This window comes from Capra hircus, chromosome 13, assembly GCF_001704415.2.
Source record: "Capra hircus breed San Clemente chromosome 13, ASM170441v1, whole genome shotgun sequence".
NCBI lineage: Eukaryota > Metazoa > Chordata > Mammalia > Artiodactyla > Bovidae > Capra > Capra hircus.
Genome location: NC_030820.1, coordinates 76739291 through 76766036, shown reverse-complemented (window position 1 = coordinate 76766036; position 26746 = coordinate 76739291). Strand labels below are relative to the sequence as shown.

Sequence of the window (26746 nt, the reverse complement as noted above, 5' to 3'; positions counted from 1 at the left end):
CGTGTCGTCCTGTCGAGCAGTAACTGAAGAAGTAAGGGAAGATGTGACATGGCATGAAGTATGGTGCTGGGGGCAGAGCTGCCAGCGAGGGGGCGTGTGGAGCTTGTTGCTAGTGGGCTGTTGGGTTGATCTGTCTGTATGTACACACACACCTGCCAAGCCATGTATCTGTTTAAAAGCCATGCGTTTGTACTGATGCCTTCGGCACCTCGGCATTCTCCAGCCTTCCCTGCTGCGTGTGTTTTTATTTATTTGGCTGCTTTGGGTCGTGCAGGATCTTTCACTGTGTCGTTTGGACTCTGGTGAGAGCTGTTGTGGGCTTAGTTGCTCCCGAGCCTGTGGGGTCTTAGTTCCCCAATCAGGGATTGAACCTGTGTCCCCTACATGGCAAGTTGGAGTCTTAACCACTGGACTGCCAGGTAAGTCCCTTGGCTGATTTTTCAACTGTGTATTGCCTCCAGCTGCCAAAGTCTTGCGCAGGAAATGGCCTAAAAGATTTTTTCTGTGCATGTCCCCCGGCCCAGGTCCTGTATGCCGAGCATATGCTCACTGGGTGGACTTAGAACGCGTACGTGAAAACGCCTCTCTGGATTGTAATCATAATTTTGTTAACCGGCTCCTTGGATTCATGGACAAGGATAATGTAAACCAGGCTGAATCCAGCTAAGAAACCTGGGAATGCTCACTTTCCACAGCCCAGGGACCGTGACTTCCGGAATGGTGGATGGCTAAGGAGGGGTTAGGTCTAGACTGTGTTGGCAGCCAGTTAAGTGTGCCCGAGATCCCCAACGCCAGAGTGGGCCCAGATCCGGCCCGGTTCTCTCTGCAGTGGTTTGTCATCGCTCCCCTCAGCCAGGCAGCATCTTCCCGAGGCCCTGGTTGAGGGACAGCCCGGGAGATGGTGTTCTGTGTGGCCGAGTCTTCTGTGCTGTGAAGGGCGCCTATAACTAGATGACCTCGTGAAGGGCCCAGATGTTTTAACGGGTGGACGCTGACCCGGAAGCAGCTCCCCAGTGTGCAGGGCTGGTACTGCTTAGTCAGCACCTTCCGCTGTTCCTGCAGCCCAGGCGCTGATGCTGTTTCGTGGAGCCCCCCCTCTCGGGGGCCGAGGCATCGGCCGATTCCCTACTGGACTCCCAGAGCCTTCCTGCCACCTCCCAGGTGCTCCCTCATTCCGCCCTCCTGTCACGCGCTCATGGCTCTCAGGGACGCAGACCCTCGTCTACTTCTGAGCCTCTCCCAAGAAACGGCCATGAAAGCAATAGTTCTGTCCGTCTCAGCTCGGTGGGAGGGGATGGGCAACTTCTGGAAGAGGCCCCAGGCCTGCAGCTATGTCGGCCACAGCCGCGGTGTCTGCCGCCCTTTATGCAAAACTGAAGCTGATCATTCCGTGTCTTTGAGGTACGATCCCTTCTCCCTTTCGAGCCCATAATATGTTGAGACGCTGACCGTGTTCACGGCTTTTGCCGTGCCCGCTTGTCTCCGATTCACTTCTACTTTACTTCATCCAGTCCTTGTTCAGCTGCTTGAGCGTGAGCAGCCGCTCCCAGGGGAGACTGTTTCGAGGCTGCTGGGTGCCATTCTCAGAGGTTCTGTCACAGGAGGAGGCCTGGGTTTGAGAAGCGTTTCTAATAAGGTCCCAGGTAATGTACAGGTACTTCTGGAACTAGTGTCCTGAGCAGCAAAACCATGATGACCTTGCTAGTGATTTTTATCCTGATACAAAACACGACTCTAAACGGTAGATGATTCTTGGATGGCACCCCCAAATGCCGCGAATTATGGCGAGACGTGGTACCTTTGACTAAAAGGACAGATGGCTTTGGCTTCACTGTTGTGGGCTCCGCAGGCCACTGCCCTGGCCCGTCTGTCCCTGGGACTGGAGGCAGTGTTCTCAACTGCCTGTTGGGATGGGGGCTTGGAAGGCTCAGCCAGCAGCAGTTGGCTTCGTTTGTCCCCCCCAAGCCCTCACCCCCGGCTTCTTGTTGGGAAGGTTTCCCTGCAGGGACCTCTTCCAGCCTGAGACCTAGAGTCCTGACAGCCACGGCTCAGAGTGGGACTGTCGGCCTTCCGAGGACACCCTCTGCTTTGAGTGGCGGGACCCGGTGGGAGCTAGGTTCCTCCCCGCTGCTCTGGGGACCCTTTAGGATCCTTAGGGGACATCTCCTGAGAAACCCAGTTTCCTGGAGCAGCATTTCCCTCTCTAGACTCCAAAGGGTTGACTCTCAACTGCTTCCCCACCTCTTCAGTCCTCCCTTTCGCGTCAGGTCTGGGCAGCTTTTCCCTGACCTGTCAAGTGGCTACTCTGCTCCTCCTTCCATGTTATCACATTTTGCTCCCACATCTTCCACTTTGAGGGAGAAAGTGGACTTTTCTAACTTTTAAAGAAGTCTCATATCACACAGCAACCCCAGAGAAGGGTGGCTGGATGAGGGCGGCAGCCTGCCCAGGGGCAGCGTGTTCGTCTGTTACCTCATTCTTAGCTCAGAGAGGATCCACAGGAAACTGCCTCGTACATTCCTTTCACTGGATTCCAGTACTCCTACCAAGAATGCGCCAGGGGGGACCCAAAGCTGAATCTTGCCTTGTCGCACATGGAGGTCATGTTTCTCAACCAAGGAGCAGAGAGCAAGGAATAATCAACAACTGGGCTGCAGCACCAACACTCAGGTTTCTGAAATGGAGTAAAAGATCACAAATGGAGTAAAAGATCACAATCCAAGAGTGGGGAGACCGCCAACAACATTCCCGGTGTTTGCCTTGCAGTCACACCCGTATTAACAGATTGCATGTGTGCTAAGAGGCTTCAGTCGTGTTACTCTGTGACCCCATGGACGTAGCCTGCCAGGCTCCTCTGTCCATGGGATTCTGCAGGCAAGAATCTACTCTTTGTGACCCCATGGATGTAGCCCGCCAGGCTCCTCTGTCCATGGGATTCTGCAGGCAAGAATCCTGGGGTGGGTTGTCATGCCCGCCAGGGCATCTTCCCAACCCAGGTCTCCCACGCTGCAGGCAGATTCTTTACCAGCTGAGCTAGATGCCCTATTTATTATTAGACGTTTACAGCTAATATTATGTATATTTATGCAGCTAATATTCTGACTGAATGCCAGATTCATCGTGCCCCACAAATAATGCCCAGTGTGGGTAGGGATATGTGACAGAAATTGGCACAACCTTTCCCATGGGATAACTGGCCCAATAATTCCACCTTCAGGAAAAAGAGAGGAAGACTGGCCTAAAAGGTGGTCTACTTCAAGATTTATAAAAATTCTACATACCTAACAATGATTGTATAACTTGGTATTGATACATCCACATGATGAAACTATATAACCACTGAAAATTACATCTGCCAAGTAAATGTTTTAAATGGTACAAGGTTTTTCTAAAAAGCATATAAAATTTTCTTTACAGAATGATCTAAACTTTGCTTGGAAAGAGAAAAAAAATGCTTGAAGGTAAGAATGTGAATGATTTTTAATTGTTAAAATATTTTCCTGTATTTGCTACAAGGAAAACATTTATAAAAGAGAAAGATACAGTCAAGCAGCAGGGAGAATCAGTGGGTCCAGCAAGAGACTGACGAAGAACTCTGCAGCGGCAATGGCCCCCATGTCTAGAACCGTCCTGAGAGAGGGCCCTGCCTAGGCCCCAAAGTATGAACCCATCCCTTCATACAGAGAGCTGGCCCCACCAAGGAACGGCCACTAAGACATCTCGAAAACACACCACAGCAACTCCCCTCCCGTCTTTTAACTCTATAAGATAGATATAAAAACTGTCTTGGACGCAGTAGGAAATCTCAATTTTAAACATTAAAAAAAAAAACAACAAAATATTCATGAATTATGCTAGAGTAAAAGAATGCAAGTAACCAGCCTTCCTGTTCAGAAACTATTTTAAGAGGTGCAGTTACAAAGTGAAATGGTTTCTCATTCGTTTTAACCGAAGAAGGAAAAAATTCAGAACTTGAACTCAAAAGACTGATGAGGATGCTGAGACCAGGGTTCTCCAGAACAGTGCCTGCCTGCCCCCACTCAGCTGTTACCCAGCAGCTTTAGCAAGCTCAGAACCAGAGCTCCGCCAAGCGCCAAAGCAGCACCAACTCTGCCATTCCAGACGTTTCACCTGTATTAGGTCATGTTCATAGTTTAAAAAAGATCTCAGTGCTATCTCAATATTCATCTGCCAGTGACGACTTAAGCCACAGTAAATATGATTTAATGCTTCCATTACTATTCAAATCAAAAATAATCATTAGGTTGGTAGGTACAAGTACACTAGGTTAAACTGGAAACCTCTCAAGCAACAGAACAAAACCAACCTGAAGAAAACAAAGCATTCAAGTCAGGTGGGAAAAAACCCCACATAATCTGTACAGAATCAAGATTCTGGTCTCACTGCACTAAACAGACAGTCCCCACATCCTTTGTAAAAACTGCCTGCTCACGTTGATAGTCTGATTCTTTATTCTCTAAAGACAGAGGCCATGGAACCCTGGATTCGGTCCAGGGAAGGGCCGGGCTGGCAGCCTTTGCCAAGATGGATGCCAGGGTTCAAAAAGTTCCAAGGAGCCTCTGATCTGCAGAGAAGCCACTGGAACAGCAGCAAACAGCCGCAGCACCTAGCGCAGCCCCAACAGCCTGTGAAGCCAGGCCGGGCATGTCTTCCCAACTCAGAGGAAACCATTTCCCACAGTTCACGTTGCCACCCAGGAACTGGGCTAACGGAGAGTTCTCACACACAAGCCGCAAACCTGCAGTGATGGTTCCCTTTCCCTTATTAAAAAAAGACTAGGTAATCTGAATTTGAATTGTTTAGAAATTAGGATTTTATGGAGTCCAGGAGAGGGAAAACTTAAAGAAAATTCATTATAAAAATATCAGCACCAAAAACCTGTCCTTAAGATGTTCTTAGATACATATTTTAGGGCTTTTTATTGCTCATTACAGATTTAAAACTATGAAATGTGCATTTCTTGGCAAGTTACACAAGTGATTTCTTTGCTTATTCACATTTCCAGTAAAAGCTTAAGGAAACGGACAAAAACACAGGACAGGGGAAATACAAATGGCAACAGACTCGAAACAAAAGGACTTAGTAACAGAGGAAACGTCTCCACAGTCCATGTCCGTCAAAACAGTGCAAATGCTCGGATCAATGTCATACGCTAAGCTAATAGTAATACTTGTCTGTAGCTGCAAACTGAAAGTCACTCACTTATATGATCACACAAACTAATTTGCTCAAGGTTCAGCTTAAAACAACATTTAATAGACAAGTTCAAAAAGAACACGTTTTGTTTTAATGCAGCTGTGCTCAGATGTCTACATGATGTCCTCAGAAACCATTCTGGACTAAGCCAATTCAAAAAAGGCAGTTCAAAGCAGCGTCACACTAGCCGCCTGAAGGTATCCCTGGAGATACTGGAGCGCTTCTGCGTTGAGGCTGGTGCTCACCATGGAGGGCACCTACAGAAGGGAAACAGATGACAGATCTGAAATGGGGACCCACAGGAATCACTCTTTTACTGTTCAGTGTGATGGTGGTGTTATGGTTGCTTAAACCAAGTCCGTTGGTTACTGATGCCTAACGAAGTACTCATGGTGAAATACATGATGCCTAAGGCTTGCTCTCAAATTACTTAGTGAAGGTCTGTAATAAATGAGTATTTATTACAGTTTCTAAGTTATGTTCTAAATTTTCCACAATGAAACAATCAAAAATATAGATTTTCTGACAAAATTGGTAAGACTGTTTCTGGCTAATGCAATATAAAGCCATTATTAGATTTACTCTATGGTCTGTTATTTCTGAGTATGTTGCACTTAAAAACATTAATGCCTCCATTTTAAAAATGGAAGGGTTATTTCATTCTGGGAAATAAACACATTTCTAGTCAAGGGATTTATCCTCCACTTTGTCTTTACTCCGAAGTCATTTGCACATCATCATAAAGGAAACACAGAGCCTATCACTTAGAGACCTAACTGCAAGTGCCTGCAGCTGACTGTGCTGGAAGGAAGACAGGTGCCTGAGCGGCTGCCCTCGGCGCCACCCCACGGGGGCCTGTGAACTGAGCAGAGCGATTCAGAGAAGGTTAGAGTTCTCCAAGGTGACAAAGACACGCACCCTTCCTGGACAGGCAGTGGACAGCTTGTGCAGCGACTGTGCCAGGTGGATTTTGGGGTTGTTCACCATCTGACCGACAGGGTCGTGCTCCTTTTTCCCAGCAAATGCCAACTGTGAGAAGGCAGTCTGGTATCCTGGGGTATCTTCTATATCAATAAAATGTTCTTCATCAGGGATGGTATCATCCTCGGGTAACTCGAATAGGCCAATCAGAGACTGTAATAAAGGAGTCCTGGATTGGAAGATGACAAGATTTAAGTAACCTCTTGGAAGATTTAAGTTATTAATAAAGGAGCAATGTCTTCAGAGACATAAAACTACAGACTCGTGGTCTCAGGAGGAGGAAAGGATCCTTGCGATTAAGATGGACACCAGGGATTTTGTTTAACTGAAAAGCGTTCTTCAATTCTTTGGGCCACAGCATGCCGATGTGCTTTGCCCAGAACTCTCAGTGCTGGCTGTGTAACCCAGGCTAGTTAGAAGGCCATGTGTGTGAAGTCAAATTGAGATTCAATGGTTTTAAGTTAGAAGAAATAAGCTTCAAGTTGTCAGATCATTTGATGGAAGAGGCTGCCTGACTGAAACTAAGGGTGAGTCAAGAGGTCAAGAAAAGCTAGGTCGTCATGGAGCCAGACATCAAGCACGCATGTAAGATCTTCTGCCTCATCAGTTTCTCCTTTTAAAGACTTAAGCCAATTTAATGGAGTGAGTGTGTGAAAGCCTTAGAGGTCACCTAGACCAGGGACTCTCAGCAGTCTCTCTAAGGGGTCCATGAATTCCCCCCCAAACTTCCCTGGTGGTCCAGTGGTTAAAACTCTGTGCTTCCACCGCAGGGGGCACAATTTTGATCGCTGGTTGGGGGAACTAGGATCTTACATACTGCTAAGCATGGCCGAAAGAAATAAAAATAATCAGGAAACAAAATCTTTCTAGGCCCAGAAGAATCCACAAGTCATGTCTTGGATTTGATGGTAGCTACAGAGGCAGCTGAGGTCAAAACCCAATTCTCTTGACCCCCAAGAGAATAAGCTTGGTTAATTTTGTCATCACAGGGGAAGGAAACTGTAATTTCCCCAAACTTCAGAATGGAGTACTTACCACAGTTTGGTGTACTCTGTGTCCATCATTGGGGGACATTCAGTTAGTAATTTCGTTATCCCAACAGCACAAATCTTTTTCTCTACATTTCCAGATACTTTCTGAATTTCAGGAATAATGATTTTTTCCAAAACCATTCCAAACATTCTGTTATTCAAAGCAAAATAAATTCACTCAATATTTAATTACAGTAGTCTAACTTATTTACACTCAGTGACTCCTTAGGAATATAATAAAATACAAAAAAAGGCTGCTAATTTTGGTCAACAGAAAGGAAGAGACCTAAAAAAATCAAACCGCTACTCTGACCAACTGCCACCATCCTTTGTGAACACTGCACCGTAAGCTCAAGGGGATTCTCTAGGGCCATTTTTCGGTCTTGCATGTTTTTTTAATTACTCAAGAGATCTTTAAAAAACTAACAGAGCACAGATGAGAAAAGAGAATCACGATCACCTCACCATCCAGCAATAACCAGTTTTAACATTTTTGGATTATAAACTTTCCAACTTTCTATGCTTACATACTTCTAAGTATGTGAATGTTAAAGGCTGTCTTTTAAATAAATGATTTGGCTAGTGAATGTTGTTGCAAACATCCTGGAATTAAAGTTTTCTGTAATTCTGCATGGTATACAATTCTTAAGTTTATACTTCTGTTATTAAGAATTTATCTTATTAAATTCTTTGAAGTGGAAATGGTAAATATCAAGGCACGTGGACATTCTGATCTCTGGACAAGTATTTTTTGCTCTGTGGAAAGACCATGCTAATTTAGGCGCCATGAGCACCGAGTCAAACTGCTCCATTCTTCATGACTTCCTATAGCTAGAAAACATTTTCTGGTACTTCTTAGGTTAATTCATTTTTCACATTTCAATCAATCAGGAATTATTTTTGATTTACTACAGATATCTGTAAGGTTTTTCTCTAAGAAGTTATTTTCCATCATTACTTTACTGCCTTCTTTTCCTAGTAAATGGGTAATGCTGCTTAACTGTATTCTTAATGCATATATACTAAGTCAAGAGCAAAATTTCACTGATATTCGCACTTGAAAAACCACTGTTGGCCTTAACAGAGGGAGGCCCTGGAGACATGCCAGACATCTGACACAACATAGAGCCCTGGCTGTAAAGAACATGGCAGGTAGGGGCAGGGGCCTTTGGGAATTAGAAAAATGTTTGCAGGTATTTTCTTCTTTACAGCCCACCGGCCCCCCTGCAAGAATATTTTGGAAACCACAAAGATACTATCACTGCATCAAGAACTATACAGTCATCTATGAAACAGAGACTGAGAGGTCAGATGCTTCGTTTTTAAAAACAGGATGATAAATAATAAAAGCAGACTTACTTTGGTTGTATACCATCAAATATTTCCTGCAGTGCTAGCGCCCCATATTTTATACAGTACAAATTAATGAAGACTAAGAAACCTGTCAAAAGGAGATACAGAGTATCAATACAGAGGACTGCATTAAGTAAGCAATCCAGTCAAAGTCTGCCAAACAGTTTGGCATCATTCCTTGCCTTTTAATACAACTTCGCATTAGTTGCTCAGGCATGTCTGACTCTGTGCGACCCCATGGACTGTAGCCCACCAGGCTCCTCTGTCCATGGATTTCCCTGGCAAGAATACTGCTGTGGATTCCCATTTCCTTCTTCAGGGGATCTTCCTTACCCAGGGTTGAACCCACACCTCCTGCATTTGCAGGTGGATTCTTCACCATCTGAGCCACCAGGGACAAAAGGTTTACATATGGTCTCTCTCTGATTTATATTTCTTTATGATTTTTCTATTAAAAATATTTTGATGTTTAAACTTACATACTAACTTTTGGAGCATAGTATATTGAAAATGACTTAGTTTAGAGAACAGAAGCATCTTAAAATATTTTATACATAAAATTTATAAATGATTAAAAAATTTCTGTAGGAAAACTCAAATGACTTTACTTACTCTTGATAAACTTTGTTGTTTTGGAATTCTGAAGTCTTTGGAATAGAAGAATGAAGATTTGCTTTCTGTATTGGTCAACTGACTCACTAAAGAATTAAAGAAAAAAGCAACAAAATAAATCCAGCATTTTTCTGAGTCCCGAACAGAATCCTCAATTAAATGTACAATGAAGCTGTATTCATACTCACGGGGGCATGTGCTCTATTATACTATTTAGAAGATAAAAACCTTGGTGGTCATTGGCTTTGGATGCAATCAGCTTCTGGAAGACACCTAGTAACCCAGGCTACAACAAATTAGATTAAATAATAATTAAAGAGGCAAGGATTAATTATTCTGAAAGTAAAACAGGTGATCTATTTTGGAAAAGAGTGCATATTGTAATTATCTAAATAGCATTTTCTCCGTTTGTCTTCTGAAGTATGGGGGGGGGGGGAAATCTCGAATAATAAGCCCCCAATGTTAAGTTTCTAGCAGAGATTAAGTAACTAAAGGATACCCAGTTCCAGTAAAATGTAAGTTAACATTTTCTACTAATCAATTCCCCTTATAGTAAGTTCATTTTAAGATATTTTTAGAAAATTAAAAAGAATCTGCCATCTCTCGTTTCTCAGTTATCTTAAAAATTAGTTATATCAAAATAAATCTGACTCACAATTTTGTCAGCTGCAGCACTTGCTATTGTATTTGAACCTCGTTCTAAGAATGCCTGGAGAAGCCTCACTAGAGCAGGAATATTTCCTGTTCTTTCCCAAAGCACTGGCTGAAGGAGATGAGGAAATAAGGCCATATAGGATGACGGGATGTCATTTTTGTGTGTTTCCAGAAGCAAAGACATCACTTGAAAGACATACGGAATAAATTCTGTTGATAGAAGTAAAAACAGAGCTTTCAGCTTCAGAATTAATGGCTCTGACACAAAAGATACATATCTCTTAGGCAAATTGCATTTTATAATCACTTGAACAATTTTTAATCAACCAGAAAGAAAATAACTTTCCTTACTTACCTTGTACATCATTTTGTAAAATTTCAGTAAACACCAGAAACAAAGCCTCCTCAAAATTTACAACAGCAGCAGGGTTAGATTTGCAAGTTATTCTTATGGATAAACATATTGCCTCAAACATATAGTGATTAAAGTGAGGTTTGCTTGGGTTCTGAAATTTAAAAAAGAAAAAGAAAAAGCTTATGTTTAATAATCTAATTCACTACCTAAAACACATTTAACCTTACTGAAAACACTATTGAGAAAAAAAACACCAATTATACAAAAAAGCCTAGATGTTCAAATTTTATAGTGACTTGAAAACTGAGAAAATGAAATAGTAATACTAATGCCGGTTTGGACTTTATTTTTAATGGGCAAATGTCTACTTATGAAAAATACTTCAGAGGCGCCGGAAGGTGACTGCATGAACCTCAGCTCCCAGTGTTTATAAGGAGCTTTTTCACGCCTGAGTGCTCCCCAGAGCCATCACTGTAACAGTGATAGACGAGACGGACGTGTGGGGCCTCAGGCCAATCTCAACTTCTGCAGGCCTCACTATGCCTACACCTGCAGTAGCAATCCCTCAGACCAGCGGCTTTCAATTTTCTCTTTCAAGCACAATCCTTTGAAGGGCACCATATAAAGTTGATGAGCTGAAGATGAACGTGACAGGGCCAGGTCAAAGTGGAGAGACCTTACTCCTCTTTTCTTTCAATTCCCCAAAACCCAAGTAGGCCCTAGAGGCTTACCCGGGATTCAGTGGAAAAATGATCACTATTCTCAAAGTCTCCCTAATACTTCCTAGGACTTCATCTCCTTTTAATAGAATAATTAACAATAACACATGAATTTTATTGGCTTTAAACCAATTTTTCTTTTCTAAAACTTGGTATTAATATTTAAATATGGATCAAAATATCTGTAAAATTTTTCATCAAAGGAGTGAACTTTATTTTTGGGGAAATGAGTCAGAAAGAAGAGACACAAAAGGACATTAATCTGAATAGCCTCTTTTGTGTCCGTATGGGGCAAAGCCTACTTCTTCCATCTAAGATTATTTCAGATCGTTTGTACTTTCTCAATTCTCTTCAATGAACACGTTACTTTTTAAAGTGAGAATAAAACGTTTTAAAGTTTCTGAGCTTACACTTAAAGGTGACTGCTGCAATGACTCCAATCTATGTCACACCCCACACTTTCAGAATCATATATTAACTGCCGGTCAGGAAGAATTCATAGATCTTTCCCTGTCCGACTGATTGCCAAGGAGTTCTGAGGCTCAAACAGTTTGAAGCATTTAGGTTAAAAAGCAACCGCACTTTCAACACTGGCTCTGTTACCTTACTAACAGCTAATAGCTTCTGTGTGAGCTGAGTGATGAGAGTAGGGATGTAGGGGATTATGGCTTCCTGTAGGAGGGAAAAGCTTCTCATGATAGCTGTAAAATACAAGAAGAGCAGAAACAAACAGTTTAGTGTAAACCTCAGAATAACACTTGTTAGGGGGAGAAAAAAGTCTTCTGATTCATAAAATAAAACATTAAGACTCTGAAACAACCCTCAGCTCTCTACATTAAAAAATAATCTAAAATTTCCCTTCCTTTTAAAATCAGGCCACACAATTTATGTATTTATGTTATTTCCAGAAGGCTTAAGGAACAGTAAGAAATAACGAAGTGACTAAAGAGGCAGGTAAAGCAGAGGTGAGCGAGGCAGGGGATGGACACAGAGAGCAACAGGGAAGGGAGTTTCCTCCATCAGCAACCAGGGGCATGGAGTTTTGCCTACAGTCTACTGGAAAGATCACAGCCCACCACAAGCTGAAACATAAGGCCACCTGCCCATCTTCCCACAAGAGACTAGGAGCCTGAGAAAAATCCAGAAATATACATCAAGCAATAGAGGGCCCATGTTGTGAAATTAACTGTTCATTAACAGACACCCAAAACACACTGGGCAGCGGAGATAAATACATTATTAGGCTAAAACTATATGATGGCTGTTTCTACACAAATGGAATAGACATTTACTAAGCAGAGCATCTACGATATGCCAGGTGCACAGAACAGAAAGTTATCCTCTTTCCTCCTAAACTTTGCTGTGATGCCAAAGGCTCGCCCTCCAAGTAGCTAAGCACTCCCTATCCTGCAGCTCAGCTTAGACACCACTTGCTAGAAAGCCGAGGTTACAGGATGGGTCAGCGTCCCTCCACTGGGCTGCCACAGAATCCCTGCGTTCACTCATGCAACAGTCTTTACTGGGAAGCTGGTACATGCTACATACATGCTCCTGCACACCCTAGCAACACAGCAATGAAGACCACGGACCAGTCGGCTGCCTCAAAAAATGGCCATTAAACAACAGTAGTTACACATCACTGTAGGGAGAAATACAGTGCTGAAAACACAAATACACCTAGATACACACTTACAAACAGAAACACATGCACACCCACCCACGCATCCACCTAAGGGTTCTGACCGGCCAAGCCAGAGGCACTGGGAACAGTTTGACAAGCATTTCCTGCTGCTGCTGCTGCTCAATTGCTTCAGTCCTGTCTAACTCTGTGCGACCCTAGGGACAGCAGCCCACCAGGCTCCTCTGTCCACGGGATTCCCTGGGCCAAGAATCCTGGAATGGGTTGCCATTTCCTTCTCCAAAGCATTTCCTATGTGTCATATAAACTGTGCTGGACCCTTGGAATGTCCCAGAACTGATGCCTACAGCTAGCTCCTACTTCCTCGGCAGTGGTGTCTATGAAGGCAGATCTGTGTGGGGTCCATAAGACACACCCAGGTTTCACACCCAGACCTAGCAGAGCATGCTGTCAATAAATGTAGTCCCAGCTCATCTCTGCCCTCAAGAATGTCAGTCAAGGAAAAGAAAAAAGGAGCTTGATACCTTTTCTTTAATAAGAGGAGTTCCATATCAAGTTAGGGTAAAACTTTCTCTTCAAACACTGTTAATAGTATTTTTCATTTAAAAATATCTAAACCTATCAAATTCACAATATAACCTGAACTACAACTCAGTGTTGACCACCCCTGCAATCTACGAAATTAGATACTTAAGAGTCTGTATACCAGGGAAATGGCCTACCTTTCATAATATATTCATTTTCTGAAGAGCCAGGAAGTGTGAGAGCTTTGAAAAGGTTTGTTAGCAGAATCTCAACAAACGGTGCGATTTCTGTAGCTGTAAAGCTATAGATGAAAAAAGAGCTTTCAGTCACCACCAACTCTTGAGTGTCACTCTGGAATACCCTTGGCAACTACTAAATCACACTTCTTGGCATAAAGCGAGCCATCTCCCACCACAGACAATTGGTACACAGCTTAGGAAAAGATTTCTTTTACATATGCTCACGTTAAGTTCCTCAGAAGGCATGTCTGAGACCAAACACAATTAAACAAACCCCAAACCAGGCAAACCCAACACTGTCTAAACTGCTGAGGTCATAACTAGTTTACACCTGTCAACTAGTTCCTGTTGAGAACGGAACTTGGACCCTCAATCATCTAGCTTTCCAGGAGGCGGAGGAAGTTCAGAACTCTTTTCTGCATAAATTCTGAGCCTGAAGACAGTACTGTCTTAACTCACCTCAAAGGATAACCTTTTAACCCTTAACTAGCCACTGAGTGTATCTGGACTTCAAGTCCTTGAAGAAAAGAACCCTGAATGCTTTCCATCTCAGTTTTCAAGAAATAACACTGTCGAAGAAAGGCCTGAAAGGCATGCAGACCATCCAACCCCCCCTTCTTTTTATCCTTGGAATAGGCTTCAAGAGCCACTACCTTGAACCCCAGAGAATTACTTTCACTCAGCTGTCTCTTGTCTCAGCACTAAGTAAGATGACAAGAACAGCCAGGTCAAAGGGCTACTACCCAGTATTCCCTCAACCAAGGCCTACTTCTGAGATGCCTTCTGAATAACCATTTTACTTTTCATCTCATAGACATTATGGACATTTTAACTTACCACATTTCTCTCTTTGCCTTGGCTGCTGGAGGATTCCACATAAAATTCCTGACTTTCTTTACTATACAGGATCCTAGGACAAACCTCTTTATTAGCCTCACACCCAGTTCTTTTCCTTTGCTCCAATCTCCTCCACTTACCTTCACTGTCATAACATAGCTACTCTGGCATGCAGTCTCAAATCCTTTCCGAATGAGACACAGTATAAATGACATACTCACATTCACTTTTCTAACTTCTAATGAAATTATGACTACACTGAGCTATCTCTAACCAGTACCAATGGTCTACAGCCCAAGATGAAAAAATATACACATCAAATACTTACAGAGTTGCGCTGTTAGGCCCTCTCATAGTAAACAGTCTCTCAAGAGCATGTGCTGCGTAAGTATGAACAACAATGCTTTCAGCCTGAAGATGACTGATTAAGAGGGGAATAGAGACTAGCAGATGCTCTTTTGGTACCTGAAAAACACAACAACACATACGCCATAACTCACTGACCATCTCTGAGTAAAAGCCAACTGGAAGAGAGTGCTTTGCTGGCTCTAAAAAGTTAGGACCTAATTTTAGAGATTAGTTAGAATCTAATTTCTAGCAACTATTATAATGGAGATGAGATGATATGATACGGGTGAGAAATCAAAACTTCTTCCTCCACGCAATGGTTCAACTCACATTCACTTTTCCAACCAACTCTCTAGCTCTGAGCATGAAACTATGACCTTAGGGTAAAAAAAACTCATGGAGCAGCAGCCTGATTTACCTGCTCTTAGGAACTGTACTTCCCACTAGGAAGTTTCTTAAAAAAAACCACTCAAGCTCTTTGTGCCTCACTTTCTCTTCTTTAAAAAACAAAGTGGAGCGGGGAGGCATAAACATAAGCATACTACTCTTCACTAAAAACTTCTAAAAGTTGAGAATATCTAAGATCCCACAAGCCATGTGGTGCAGCCAAAAAAGAAAAAACGGAGAAAAATGGTGTTCAGCATACTCTCTTCTGTGTAGGAGAGTGGGAAATATAGAAACAGATATAGGACAATTGTAGGTTATATTTTCAAAATTAAGTAATGGAAACATAAACCAAAATTCAGTGAAAAACGGTTACCTTCAGGAAGAGAGAAGGAACAGGGAGGAAAGCTAGACCTTTCTGAATGTACCTCGCCTGACTCTGGAGGCATGGACAGTAACCTTTCTAAGGCCTTCCGCCAAAAAACAAAACCCCACAAAGTAGGAAGCTAATTATTTATCAAGTTAGTGGCAAAAATGCAGAATAATTCCAAGTTGTTTTAAACAGTTATTTCTTGACTATCCATCCAATAGGATAATATGCTAAGGATATAAGATACACAAAGAAATCAAATGGCACTCAGCAGTATTCCTTTGGTGATAATATCGGTTTTACTTATTTCCCAGCTCTCTTCATGAAAAAGCCTATAATCAGTTTCCCCAGCATCTAGATTATGGTCTCTAAATAACATTTCCCACCTTTAAGGGCAGCAAACTCAGGTCTGGGACAGGAAATATACAAGATGAACCTGAAATATTGTCATATATGAAAGAAAAGAAGCTGCTAAAAAGTTACTAAATTTGTGTCAAGAAGACACAGGAAGGGACATATGTATACCTACGGGTGATTTATGTTGATGTACAGCAGAAACCAACACAATATTATAAAGCAATTATCGTCCAATTAAAAAAAAAGAAGAAGAAGAAGAAATGAAACCCTACATAATGGGGCCCCTACTGGCCAAAGATGACACCAGAGAGCCAACAAATAAATTCCACTTGTCTTCTGGAGGCTGGTGAGGCACCAAACTCACCACTCTGAACTTATAAAGGGGAAAAACATGGGGAAGGAAATGGCAACCCACTCCAGTATCACTGCCTGGAAAATCTCATGGACAGAGGAACCTGGTGAGCTGCAGTTCATGGGGTCGCAAAGAGGTGGGCATGACTGAGCGACTAACACTTAGAGAACAAAGAAAACAAAGAAGATCAGCAATTTTGTGTGATTTGCCTTTAGGCTCCTAATGGCTTGGCTGGAATTTAAGATAAGAAAGTTGGATAACACTGAGCAGGGGCAAATTGTTCCTAGGGTTTTCTAAATAGATTTTGTAGTCTTTGTTACTTAAAAGGTGGACAGGGGACACACAAACATGTATCCCGTTTTCCCCATTCAAATTGGTAATTAATTAATTAATCTATGAGGCAGTAATGTTGGTTGTGCAAAAGAATAAACATATTAAAAACCACACAAGTATACATTTAAAAATGGTGAATTCTATATTAAGGTTACCTATATCTCAAAAAATGTGATCATCACTCTTAACCTCACATTAGAAATACAGGGAACAGAGAAACAAGAGGTAAATTATACCACTGAGGATGCAATCAGCCAAAGGTAGAATGAGAAACTCTACAAGATAAATGACAGGTTTCTCAAAAAAAAAAAAAAGGGGGGGGGGTTGCGTAGGAAAGGGGAAGAAGGACCCCTCTGTTGTAAACTAACGGACATGAGACATATCAACTGTAAGCAATGTATAAACAGTATTTTTGAGAAACGGAGAAAAATTAATCACGGCCTAGTATCCTAAGTTTTTAAGGAGATATTGTTAATTTTGTTAGATGTGGATATCAAATATGACTGCACAGTAGAAGGGAAGAGAAGCTGTTATAGAATAAAGCTCTTAAGAGAGTAAGTGGCATGTAACATATAAATGAAAAGCTACTTACTTGATTTCTAAAAATCATAATGTATTTGATGCCATCAGCTTTAAGAACAGGAAATTCATTTACTATTGAAAGAAATAAAAAGTCACAGTTATTTAACTATTACTCTCAAATCAATCACAATATTATCAGATTTTAAAAACATGGTTCTGGTAAGCAAATGTCAAGTAATTAAAGCTTAGTTAATTATATAATGATCTACCACACAACTATTAATTCTGGTAAGTTTATGAATAATTCTATTTTTTTCACCTTTACCTTTAATTTTCACTACAAAGGAACACATATTACTTATATAATTCAACAACAATTATTTGGGCCACGGGAAATAATGACAGCATCTCTTCCCAGAACCAAAGCCATTCTGAATCAGGAGCAAGCCTCTCCAGATGAGCTTACACGAGCAGTGGGAAGCACGCTGACTAGTGAAAGGGACACAATATCGGGTGGTTGTCAAAGCTCTTGAAGTGACAGTGACGAGGGAGTCCTCTATGTTATGCCCACTGTGCAGTGACTGTAAGTCTCCACAACTTTACGTCTGTCTGTCTTGATTAACATACTTTCATAAACATATAAAAGTATCCTGAGCATCTATTAGTCTCAAGTGTTTTAAACTTACTTCCATTTTCATGAGTTCATTTTTTTTAAGTTTAATTTTATTTTTGGCCATGTTGTGAGCTCTTAATTCCCTGACCAGGTATTGAACCCAGGACCTCAGCACTGAAGCACAGAGTACCAACCACTTGACCACCAGGAAATTCCCAAGAGTTCTTTTTTTTTTTTTTTTTTTAATGAGAAGGAAAACAAAAACCAAAGTATGACTTCTAGTGTGAAATTATTAGGATAACAAAGCTGAGTGACAATTCAGTCTCACTTGTTCCTATTTTCCTTCTATATAAGCAACATTTTCTTTGGGGAAAGTTAATTTCACCTGGGCAAGATCGAAGGCAACTGTTTGAAATTTTATCCAACAGAAGTAACTGCAAGGATAGAAGCCACTGTTTTCAGTATCATGAATGATACAGAGCCAAGACAGCATTCATTTGGTAGTTTAAAATACCCGTGCACATAAGAATTACAGGTACACTGTAAGTTGTATTAAAAACATTTCACAAAACTCACCATTAGCTGATTTTAAATCAGGGAGAATGTGATTCACGAAGAATTCAGTCAGGTTTACAAGCTCATTTGCTTGTGTAATCCCATGCTAAAAAACAAATTCGTAACAGTAACATGAACTGCCTGTATAAATCCACCACAATGGAAATTTAGGCAGCTTTAGAAAACCAGGTTAAAGATGGACTGCTTACATATAAAATAAGACTGGTTTAACAGATAATAAAACTTCCCCTAAATTAAAGAACAGCTAAATGTAAGCTTAGCAAGTCTCCTGTACTGAGTCTCGCCTAAAGAAACAAGTGCACCATCTACACTGTGGTCTATGGGAAATGTGTTAAGTAATACATCAATGTAAAGTCATTTCTGGAGACTATGAATTCTAATCAGAACATTACCTACCAGAGCAGGCTACATAACCAGAAATACATCCTTTCTTTTTGACTTCTGCGCTAAAGGACAACTATGTTTTGGAAACAAAAATAGACTGAAAAGAGTCACCTTCTGTGTTTGGGCTTTCGATGCCAAAGATGTCACCAGGTAAATAGCTGCGTCTTTGTGTTTCCAGTTGACAGATGGATTTTTGGCATATTCCTGCAGCATGGAATTAACATAACCAGAGAAGATTCCTGTCACGGGTCCCTCAAAAAACTTGCATAATCCTCGAACTAGATCACAAGCAGCCCTGCGTCTAGTATCAATATCTACAAAATCAAAGGGAAATACATCATGGGAGAAAGAAGCAACCACCAACCAACTGGTCAAGTTTTTAAGAAAACAAACTGCCATCTAATAGCTATAAGCAACAAAAAACAATGAAAAAAGTTCTCTCCCCACAAACAAAAAATGATAATGAAACTAAAAGATCATAGTATGATAAATACTAATAAGTATATAAAAAGAGAGAAGACAAATGATTTAACATCTGATACCTTGATATAGCTCATATAAGGGCTGCTTTTTACCACGCTCAAGTTAAAGAAGGAAAACAGTTCTCCAGAAAAAGACAGCTGAAATGACACTTACCCTGACTCCCTTACTTCCCCGTATCTATCAAAAAAGAGCAAGTTCAACACTGGTTCCTAAGAGACCAACAGATAAAAATCAACATACCAGATCCTTCCAGATCTCTTCTTATGTACTCCTCAGAATTATCTTCAAAGGCTTCTTCATCAGCAGCTGCAAAAGCAAGATGACATTCAGGTCACCTCTTGCAAGACATAGCAAGTCATTCTAGCTTTACAGTTGGGTATGCAGAAGAGCACATGGAACCACCGTGTTTTACAGCAAAGTGTTCTTTCCCAACCAATGATTATTTCACATATTCTTATTAATTGTTCTTAGAGCAGTAAATGCTACCCTGAAAGCTTAGGTAACAGGTAATTTACACAACTGTGAGACAGGCTCACTGTTTTAATGTGAGCGTCCACAGAACCACACTTTATCACCAACTTTCACAAGTGCTGGAGATCAATACAGGGAGGCCAGCTCTTTATTCTGACAAGTAAAGACATTAAACAACCGCGTAACCACTACCATCACCATTATTTCAGAAAAGTCACTTCAACACCGAAACAAGTAGGACAGTATCAGATAAAGATCTGTCCTTTAAAAAGGGACAGATCCTTTTATGAAAAGGAAAGGAAATAGAACCCCATGTTACACTGTTATTTCCTCATTCTGTTCCAGACTGAATGATCTAATGACTGCTCTTCCTACTCATAAGAAAGACATTCTGTACAAACAGACTCTGAGGACTATTTTAACCTTAAAGCACGAACTAGGTGGGCTTCAGTTCTGTGTTTAAAAGCCATCAATCACTTCTAGTCTCAAGCCAGCTACTCAAAACCAGCTTTGGCCTTGGTTAAATACTAGATCCAATAGAACATAGACTGAATCTGTTACAAAAAGCAGCACAGAGAAGACTTCTTATAGTCACACTAACATATTCTTTTTAAAAATGAGCTTTCAATTAATCTCCTGAAAAAGCTTTCCACAATTACCTCTAAATTCCATGTTAGGCACAATAACCTTTTCACAGATACTTGTCAGCGTGTTCTGGTCCTCAAAGAGATTCTTATAGTGAGGTCTCTCACAAACTGAAGCCAGAAACTGAATTGCATTACTTACCAACTGGAATAAAACACAAAAATAAACATATTTAAGAGCAAACTGAACCATTTACTTCATGGGGGAGGGAAGGGATGCCTTAATTGTCTCCACCATCATCTTACCAAGTCATATTTAACCTCTTGACCTGTTGTAACTAGTAAATTCCAGATGGCTGTGACAAAACGAGGCAGGTATCGCTGAAACTCTTCATCGTATTTTTGTGCATAAAGTGCAGCATTATCACAAATCTGGGATTTTAAGAGCTCCAGTAAGCCTGCTTCCTCTTCATCCTCACATAAGAGAAAACAGAAAACTCAAACATACAACTTCAATGCTACCATAAACATGGAGAGCAGCCAAACTCTTCAAAAATCATAAATTCAAAGTGCTGTAAACACATCTATGAAATTGCAAATTTGTTCACCTGGTCTTTCAAGTAAATAAAATATGAAAATGCTTCTTATTTATTCATCAATGAGAACAGTTATCAAAAGTTTTCAAGTTAAATAAAGCCCTTTCTTCTGGTTGCTGAATTACAAAATATTTATGTATTAAACTGAAAATAATATATTCCTTAAAAAATCTGAGTAATAAACATCAATAATATCACACTCCCATTTCTAACATAGTCTTGCTATCTCTCAAAAGGTTCTCATTTTCAAATATATTAAAATGTGTTCTCTTCCCCGTAAGTTAATACTATAACATTCTCACAAATAATAGTTTGCTCCTCTGTCCAGGGGATTTCCCAGGCAAGAGTACTGGAATGGGTTTTCATTTCCTACTCCAGGGGATCTTCCTGACCCTGGGATCAAACCCAGGTCTCCTATACTGGCAGGCAGATTCTTTACTACTGTGCCACCTGAAAGTGAAGTCGCTCAGTCGTGTCCGTCTCTTTGCGACCCCATGGACTGCAGCCTACCAGTCTCCTCAGTCCGTGGAATTTTCCAGGCAAGAATACTGGAGTGGGTTCCCACTTCTTTCTCCAGGGGATCTTCCCGACCCAGGGATCAAACCTGGGTCTCCCGCATTGCAGGCAGACGCTCTACCGTCTGAGCCATCAGGGAAGCCCTGTAAAGGCGGAGGGCATGGCCACCCCCTCCAGCGTTCTCGCCTGGAGAATCCCACAGACACAGGAGCCAGGCGGGCTACAGTCCATGGGGTCGCAGAGAGTCGGACGTGACTGAGTGACTAACACTTTCACGTTTACTGTAAAGTGTTAAACCACCAACTAAAGCAGGGGTCAATCTGCTGCCTAATTTCTGAAGTACAGTTTCATTAAAACCCAGCTACACTCATTCTTTGTTTTCATTTATACAACTTATAGTATTGCCCATGGCCGCTTTCAACTACAACTGCAGAACTGAGCACATAGTGCCCAAGTCCAAAATACCTGGACCTTTATAGGAAAAGTCTGCCAGCCCCACTCACAACCATGACAGTGACTAAAAGAATAATCCTTAAGATATATAGCAGCAATCCACAAATACTTTCTGAGCTATATTATGTACCAAAGAACTCAAATTGAGAAGAGATAAAAAGTACAGCTCCTCAAAGCGTAAGTATCGGGGATGCCACACACAGATGACACACAGTTAAACGGGCAAACAATTCCCTTAAGAGTCCTATGTGAGAAACTTCCTTTAGACTTAAGTGTAAAGACAAGCTTGTTTTCTGAGGGAGTGGTTTCTCCCTAGTGTACTGAAGGAATTATTTTTTAGGAACCCTTTTCTTGGTTGCATCCTCTGCAAATCTCAGGTAAAACGTGCTGTGTACCCACAGTAATATTCTCCCTCTGTACATCACTCCCCAAACAGATTTGCATCACCAACTGTAACTTTTATCTGGTGTTGAAGTATTCTTACTATATCACCTTTTACATTTTTTTTGTTTCTTGAGAAAGAGGTAAATCATAAATATAATAATAAGCAAATGAGTAACACAGAAGAAGCGTTATTATGTTGAAAAGCACTTATTACAAAACCCAGATCAGAAACTTACACCTATTACAAACTTCCATGTACTCTCTTTCCCATACTGTAGATGACTTTTTCAAGAGAGGCTGTTATTACAAAGGTTTAAGTTTTCTTAGTATCTTCAATGACAAGTGATTTTCTATTTCATAAAATGCTCATAATGTGAATATTCTTGAAGACTTACTTTCAATAATGTAATAAAATAGCCTTACCTATAAATCGTGACTTAAGTCAGTATTACAAGAGTAGTTCTGCATATTATAAATAATCAAATGTGGGACACCCCATATAATCAAATTTTACATGCATTCTTAGAATTTTTATCTATTAACAATGTAAGAGTAAATAAATTGTAAGGAACCACAATGCTAAATGTTCTCAAATAACTTACATTTTTCTGAAGATTAATTAACTATCCTCCCTGCAATATTCTCACAGGTACTCAAATAATTCTTTTAACATTTAAAAATACTGAGATACAACTGACATTTAATATTGTATTTCAAATAACTCTTAGCTTAAAAAAGCCTACTTAGGAAATAAACAGTACTTACATCAGTTTGTAGAAGCTTATTATCTAATGTTAAGAGGGTATGAAAATTGTTCATCCAAGTTTCCATATTATCTTCAAAAAATTCAGGGAGATCCTAAAGAATAAATGGTGACTTGAGACTTTGGGTTGAAATAATCATTATATTTCAATAAGATTTCCCCAATGGCAAATGTTTTCCACGTGCCTACAGACTCCAGTCCACATTTCTCAGCTATATCAACCAATATCTGCTTTGGCAAGAGTTCGCTGCTCCAGCTGGGTCTGGCAGCTGAGTAAACCATTTTGACTGTCTCTGTAAGCTGTCAATCACAAACGATGCCGCCTGTTTCCTGTCCCAATGTAAAACTACTTATTCCTTTAAGGTCGAACTGGACATGGAACAACAGATTGGTTCCAAATAGGAAAAGGAGTACGTCAAGGCTGTATATTGTCACCCTGCTTATTTAACTTATATGCAGAGTACATCATGAGAAACGCTGGGCTGGAAGAAACACAAGCTGGAATCAAGATTGCCGGGAGAAATATCAGTAACCTCAGATATGCAGATGATACCACCCTTATGGCAGAAAGTGAAGAGGAACTAAAAGCCTCTTCATGAAAGTGAAAGAGGAGAGTGAAAAAGTTGGCTTAAAGCTCAACATTCAGAAAATGAAGATCAAGGCGTCTGGTCCCATCACTTCATGGGAAATAGATGGGGAAACAGTGGAAGCAGTGTCAGACTTTATTTTTTGGGGGCTCCAAAATCACTGCAGATGGTGACTGCAGCCATGAAATTAAAAGACGCTTACTCCTTGGAAGGAAAGTTATGACCAACCTAGACAGCATATTCAAAAGCAGAGACATTACTTTGGTGACTAAGGTCTGTCTAGTCAAGGCTATGGTTTTTCCAGTGGTCATGTATGGATGTGAGAGTTCGACTGTGAAGAAAGCTGAGTGATGAAGAATTGATGCTTTTGAACTGTGGTGTTGGAGAAGACTCTTGAGAGTCCCTTGGACTGCAAGGAGATCCAACCAGTTCATTCTGAAGGAGATTAGCCCTGGGATTTCTTTGGAAGGAATGATGCTAAAGCTGAAACTCCAGTACTTTGGCCACCTCATGAGAAGAGTTGACTCACTGGAAAAGACTCTGATGCTGGGAGGGATCGGGGGCAGGAGAAGAAGGGGACAACAGAGGATAAGATGGCTGGATGGCATCACGGACTCGATGGACATTGAGTCTGAGTGAACTCCGGGAGTTGGTGATGGACAGGGAGGCCTGGCGTGCTGCGATTCATGGGGTCGCAAAGAGTCGGACGGGACTGAGCGACTGAATTGAACTGAAGGCTAAAGACTTTCCTTACACAACACAGTGCTTACCAATACATTTCTTTTCCTTTCTGAATTACTGCAATTTTTTTTTTAAGATGACAACCAAGTCAGGCTTACTGGCTGATACAGTTACTGATTTCCTATGGCACAGAACTGCCCTCTTAATGAGGAATAATCCCCCAAGGGTAAAGATTATGCCTCCTTCCTACTTAGGCTTCCGTGACTAACAAATTATTAAGCACCTCATTCTACCTGACTTCTAGGAAGCAGAATTCAAAGGTGTTAAAAAAAAAAACACCCAGTGATATCCTTTAAGAATTTCTCAAACTGCTATCCAGCTGGACACGGATGAAGGTATGCCACCTTGGGCTATTTGTCTCCTATTCATTCTATCTATTCCTTTTAGGAATGCTGTCCCTACCACTGTGAGGGAGTACTGTTAGGGATTAAGCCTGGTACTTGGCTCTGGCTAAAGTTAACGAAAAGGCCACATCCTTCCTCTTAAATCTCAGTATAGCAATCTGTACCAGTAAGACTTCCATCTTGTCCTGAAGCCCCAGCTCTTATTTAAAGTAATGACTCAAGAACAGAAACAATGACTGGAGCCACTACCTCACCAGCAACAGAGTGACCAGGCATTTCCTACTGTAAGACTGTAGCTGTTTCCTGTGAGACACAGAGGCTCCAGTTGTTACACTTTCCCAAGCCTGCTTCTTCACTGTTTTGTCTCCCAGATAAGCTTCCATTAAAAGCTATAAGCTTTTTTTGGTATTACTAGCCAGAGGCCTCTAATCAAAACATGGTTCCCCCAGCGTCAACACCCACTTAAATGAACAAGAGGAAGGCCTGGGATGTGCTGTGTCTTCAATAAAATAGAATATAGGATGACACCCCAATAATCATTTAGGATGCGGGGTTTCCCTAACTTACCAGACTAAGAGAATGCTACTTTTCTCTGTGATACATCCACCCACTAGCATGTCTAGGAACTACTATAAAATAGAACACAATTTGTAGATAAAAGTGGGGGGAATCAGAAAACAAAACAATTAATACTTATTCTTTGGGCGGGGGGTGAAATCAGCGCTAGCAAAGAAGTCTTTATCAAGTGAAAAACTTTACATTTGAAATCAAAGAATAAGAACCAAAATCAAGAAATAAAACAAAACTTACCTGAAAGTTTAAACTGTAGAACAATTTTGAGATTAGGATCAGGGAAGAGAACAGAATCCTCAGAGCAGAGGCATCATTTGCATGGGTGCTGCAGAGTTCAATAGTGGCCTTGGGAAAGAATTTAGGAAGACGGCTTTAGCATATCGTAAACCTTAGTGAAAAAGCCTTGTACTATGCTGAACCTTTTGGCCAACTCAATATTTATATATCTTCTCCAAAATTTGGCTTTTAAATAGTAGTGTGCACTCATTTACGATTTTTGAAAAATACTTTAAAGTATGTATTTTTAAACTGTCCATAATAACACTACTGCGAAGTCCAGTGCTAATATTTTGGACTAGATCCTTCTATTCTCCTCTGTGTATATATGTAACTATTAAACGTTAAGATAATTAAATGCCTTCATATGTGTTCATTAAATAATTTCCTGCAACCTGGCCTTCAGGTTGTTTGTAACTATTTGTTATTCTAACTGCAATAAACAAGTTTATCTACAAATCTTTGTGCACACACTTCTAGTTTTCTGAGTTCAAGATTCTAGAACTATATTACCAATGCAGAATGGTATGCTGTGAGTAAGGGTTTTGGAAGCCAGACAGATCTAGATACAACCCAGACTCTTGCTGACAATACGCACGATTCTGAGTTAAGTTATTTCAGAGCCCCCATCTCCTTATCTGTAATTAGGCATAATACCTATCTAATATATATCAAATGAGAAAATATACATAAAAGGTCTTGGTAATTCGTGCACATCTATTATGTAAAACACACACAGCAAATGTTGCTAACTATATCCTGGAGTCAGGAAATACGAATATTATGGCTTTCTCACTGAAGTGTCAAACTCCAGAAAGCTAGTACCATTTATAATCCAACGGGAGGACATGAGTGTTCATTTCAGTGCACTCTAGCTAAAAGACCCCCTCCACCAGTTCTACCTCTTCCTGGCTAAAACTTTTAATGTCACTGAAAAGAAATAAAAAATCTCTGCCAATCCAACAGGTGAAAAAAATGATCACACTTATCCAATTTTATTTTTGAAAATAAGAAATGTACTATCAGTAAGATACTCTAACCATGAAAAATTCTATGCATACTCTAAAATTTAGAAGTTGTGACAATCACACAACCTTTCCTTTTTGAAAATAGGAAATGAGCAGCTTTTCTTGAGTTAGAAAAACTGTTGAGGCATGGTACTTTATATTGTTTGTGAAACCAAACTCTCCTCTTTCCTTATCGGGGGAACAAAAAGGTTGACATTATTTCTTCTTCAATCTTAAAGGATTCTCAGAAAGATGAAGAACATGTTTAGGGAAGTTGCTTATGTACTATACGACGGTGTATATAAATTAAATTCCATAAACAGTAAAATCAAAATATAGACCTATTCCTTTAGAGATACACAAATACTTGAGTGAAATACTATGATGCCTGGGATTTGCTTTCAACTATTTATTCAAAATCAAAAAGATAAAACAAAGTAAAAAGAAACAAAACGCTACTAACTTGTTAAACTTGTACAGTCAATACATGGGAATTCATTATACCATCTTCTCTATTTAGATATAGGTTTGAAAATTTTCAAAAGAAATGTTGCTCTAAACCATGAC

The 26746-nt window shown here is 40.7% G+C and overlaps 1 protein-coding gene across 1 annotated transcript in view; it reads right to left on the bottom strand.

Moving 5' to 3' along the window:
* Positions 4817-26746, bottom strand: part of CSE1L (chromosome segregation 1 like) — a 36288-nt gene continuing 14358 nt past the window's right edge. The window contains exons 7-25 of the mRNA XM_018057999.1: positions 25134-25241; positions 22654-22746; positions 20246-20413; positions 20015-20144; positions 19125-19190; positions 18513-18715; positions 18018-18102; positions 16899-16960; positions 14491-14627; positions 13284-13387; positions 11526-11623; positions 10204-10354; positions 9850-10058; positions 9383-9480; positions 9195-9280; positions 8589-8670; positions 7234-7380; positions 6136-6367; positions 4817-5474 (exon numbers count right to left, since the gene is read on the bottom strand). Coding sequence (XP_017913488.1) covers positions 5385-5474; positions 6136-6367; positions 7234-7380; positions 8589-8670; positions 9195-9280; positions 9383-9480; positions 9850-10058; positions 10204-10354; positions 11526-11623; positions 13284-13387; positions 14491-14627; positions 16899-16960; positions 18018-18102; positions 18513-18715; positions 19125-19190; positions 20015-20144; positions 20246-20413; positions 22654-22746; positions 25134-25241 — 2349 coding nt within the window. The 3' untranslated portion in view covers positions 4817-5384. The remainder of the gene's footprint in view (positions 5475-6135; positions 6368-7233; positions 7381-8588; positions 8671-9194; positions 9281-9382; positions 9481-9849; positions 10059-10203; positions 10355-11525; positions 11624-13283; positions 13388-14490; positions 14628-16898; positions 16961-18017; positions 18103-18512; positions 18716-19124; positions 19191-20014; positions 20145-20245; positions 20414-22653; positions 22747-25133; positions 25242-26746) is intronic.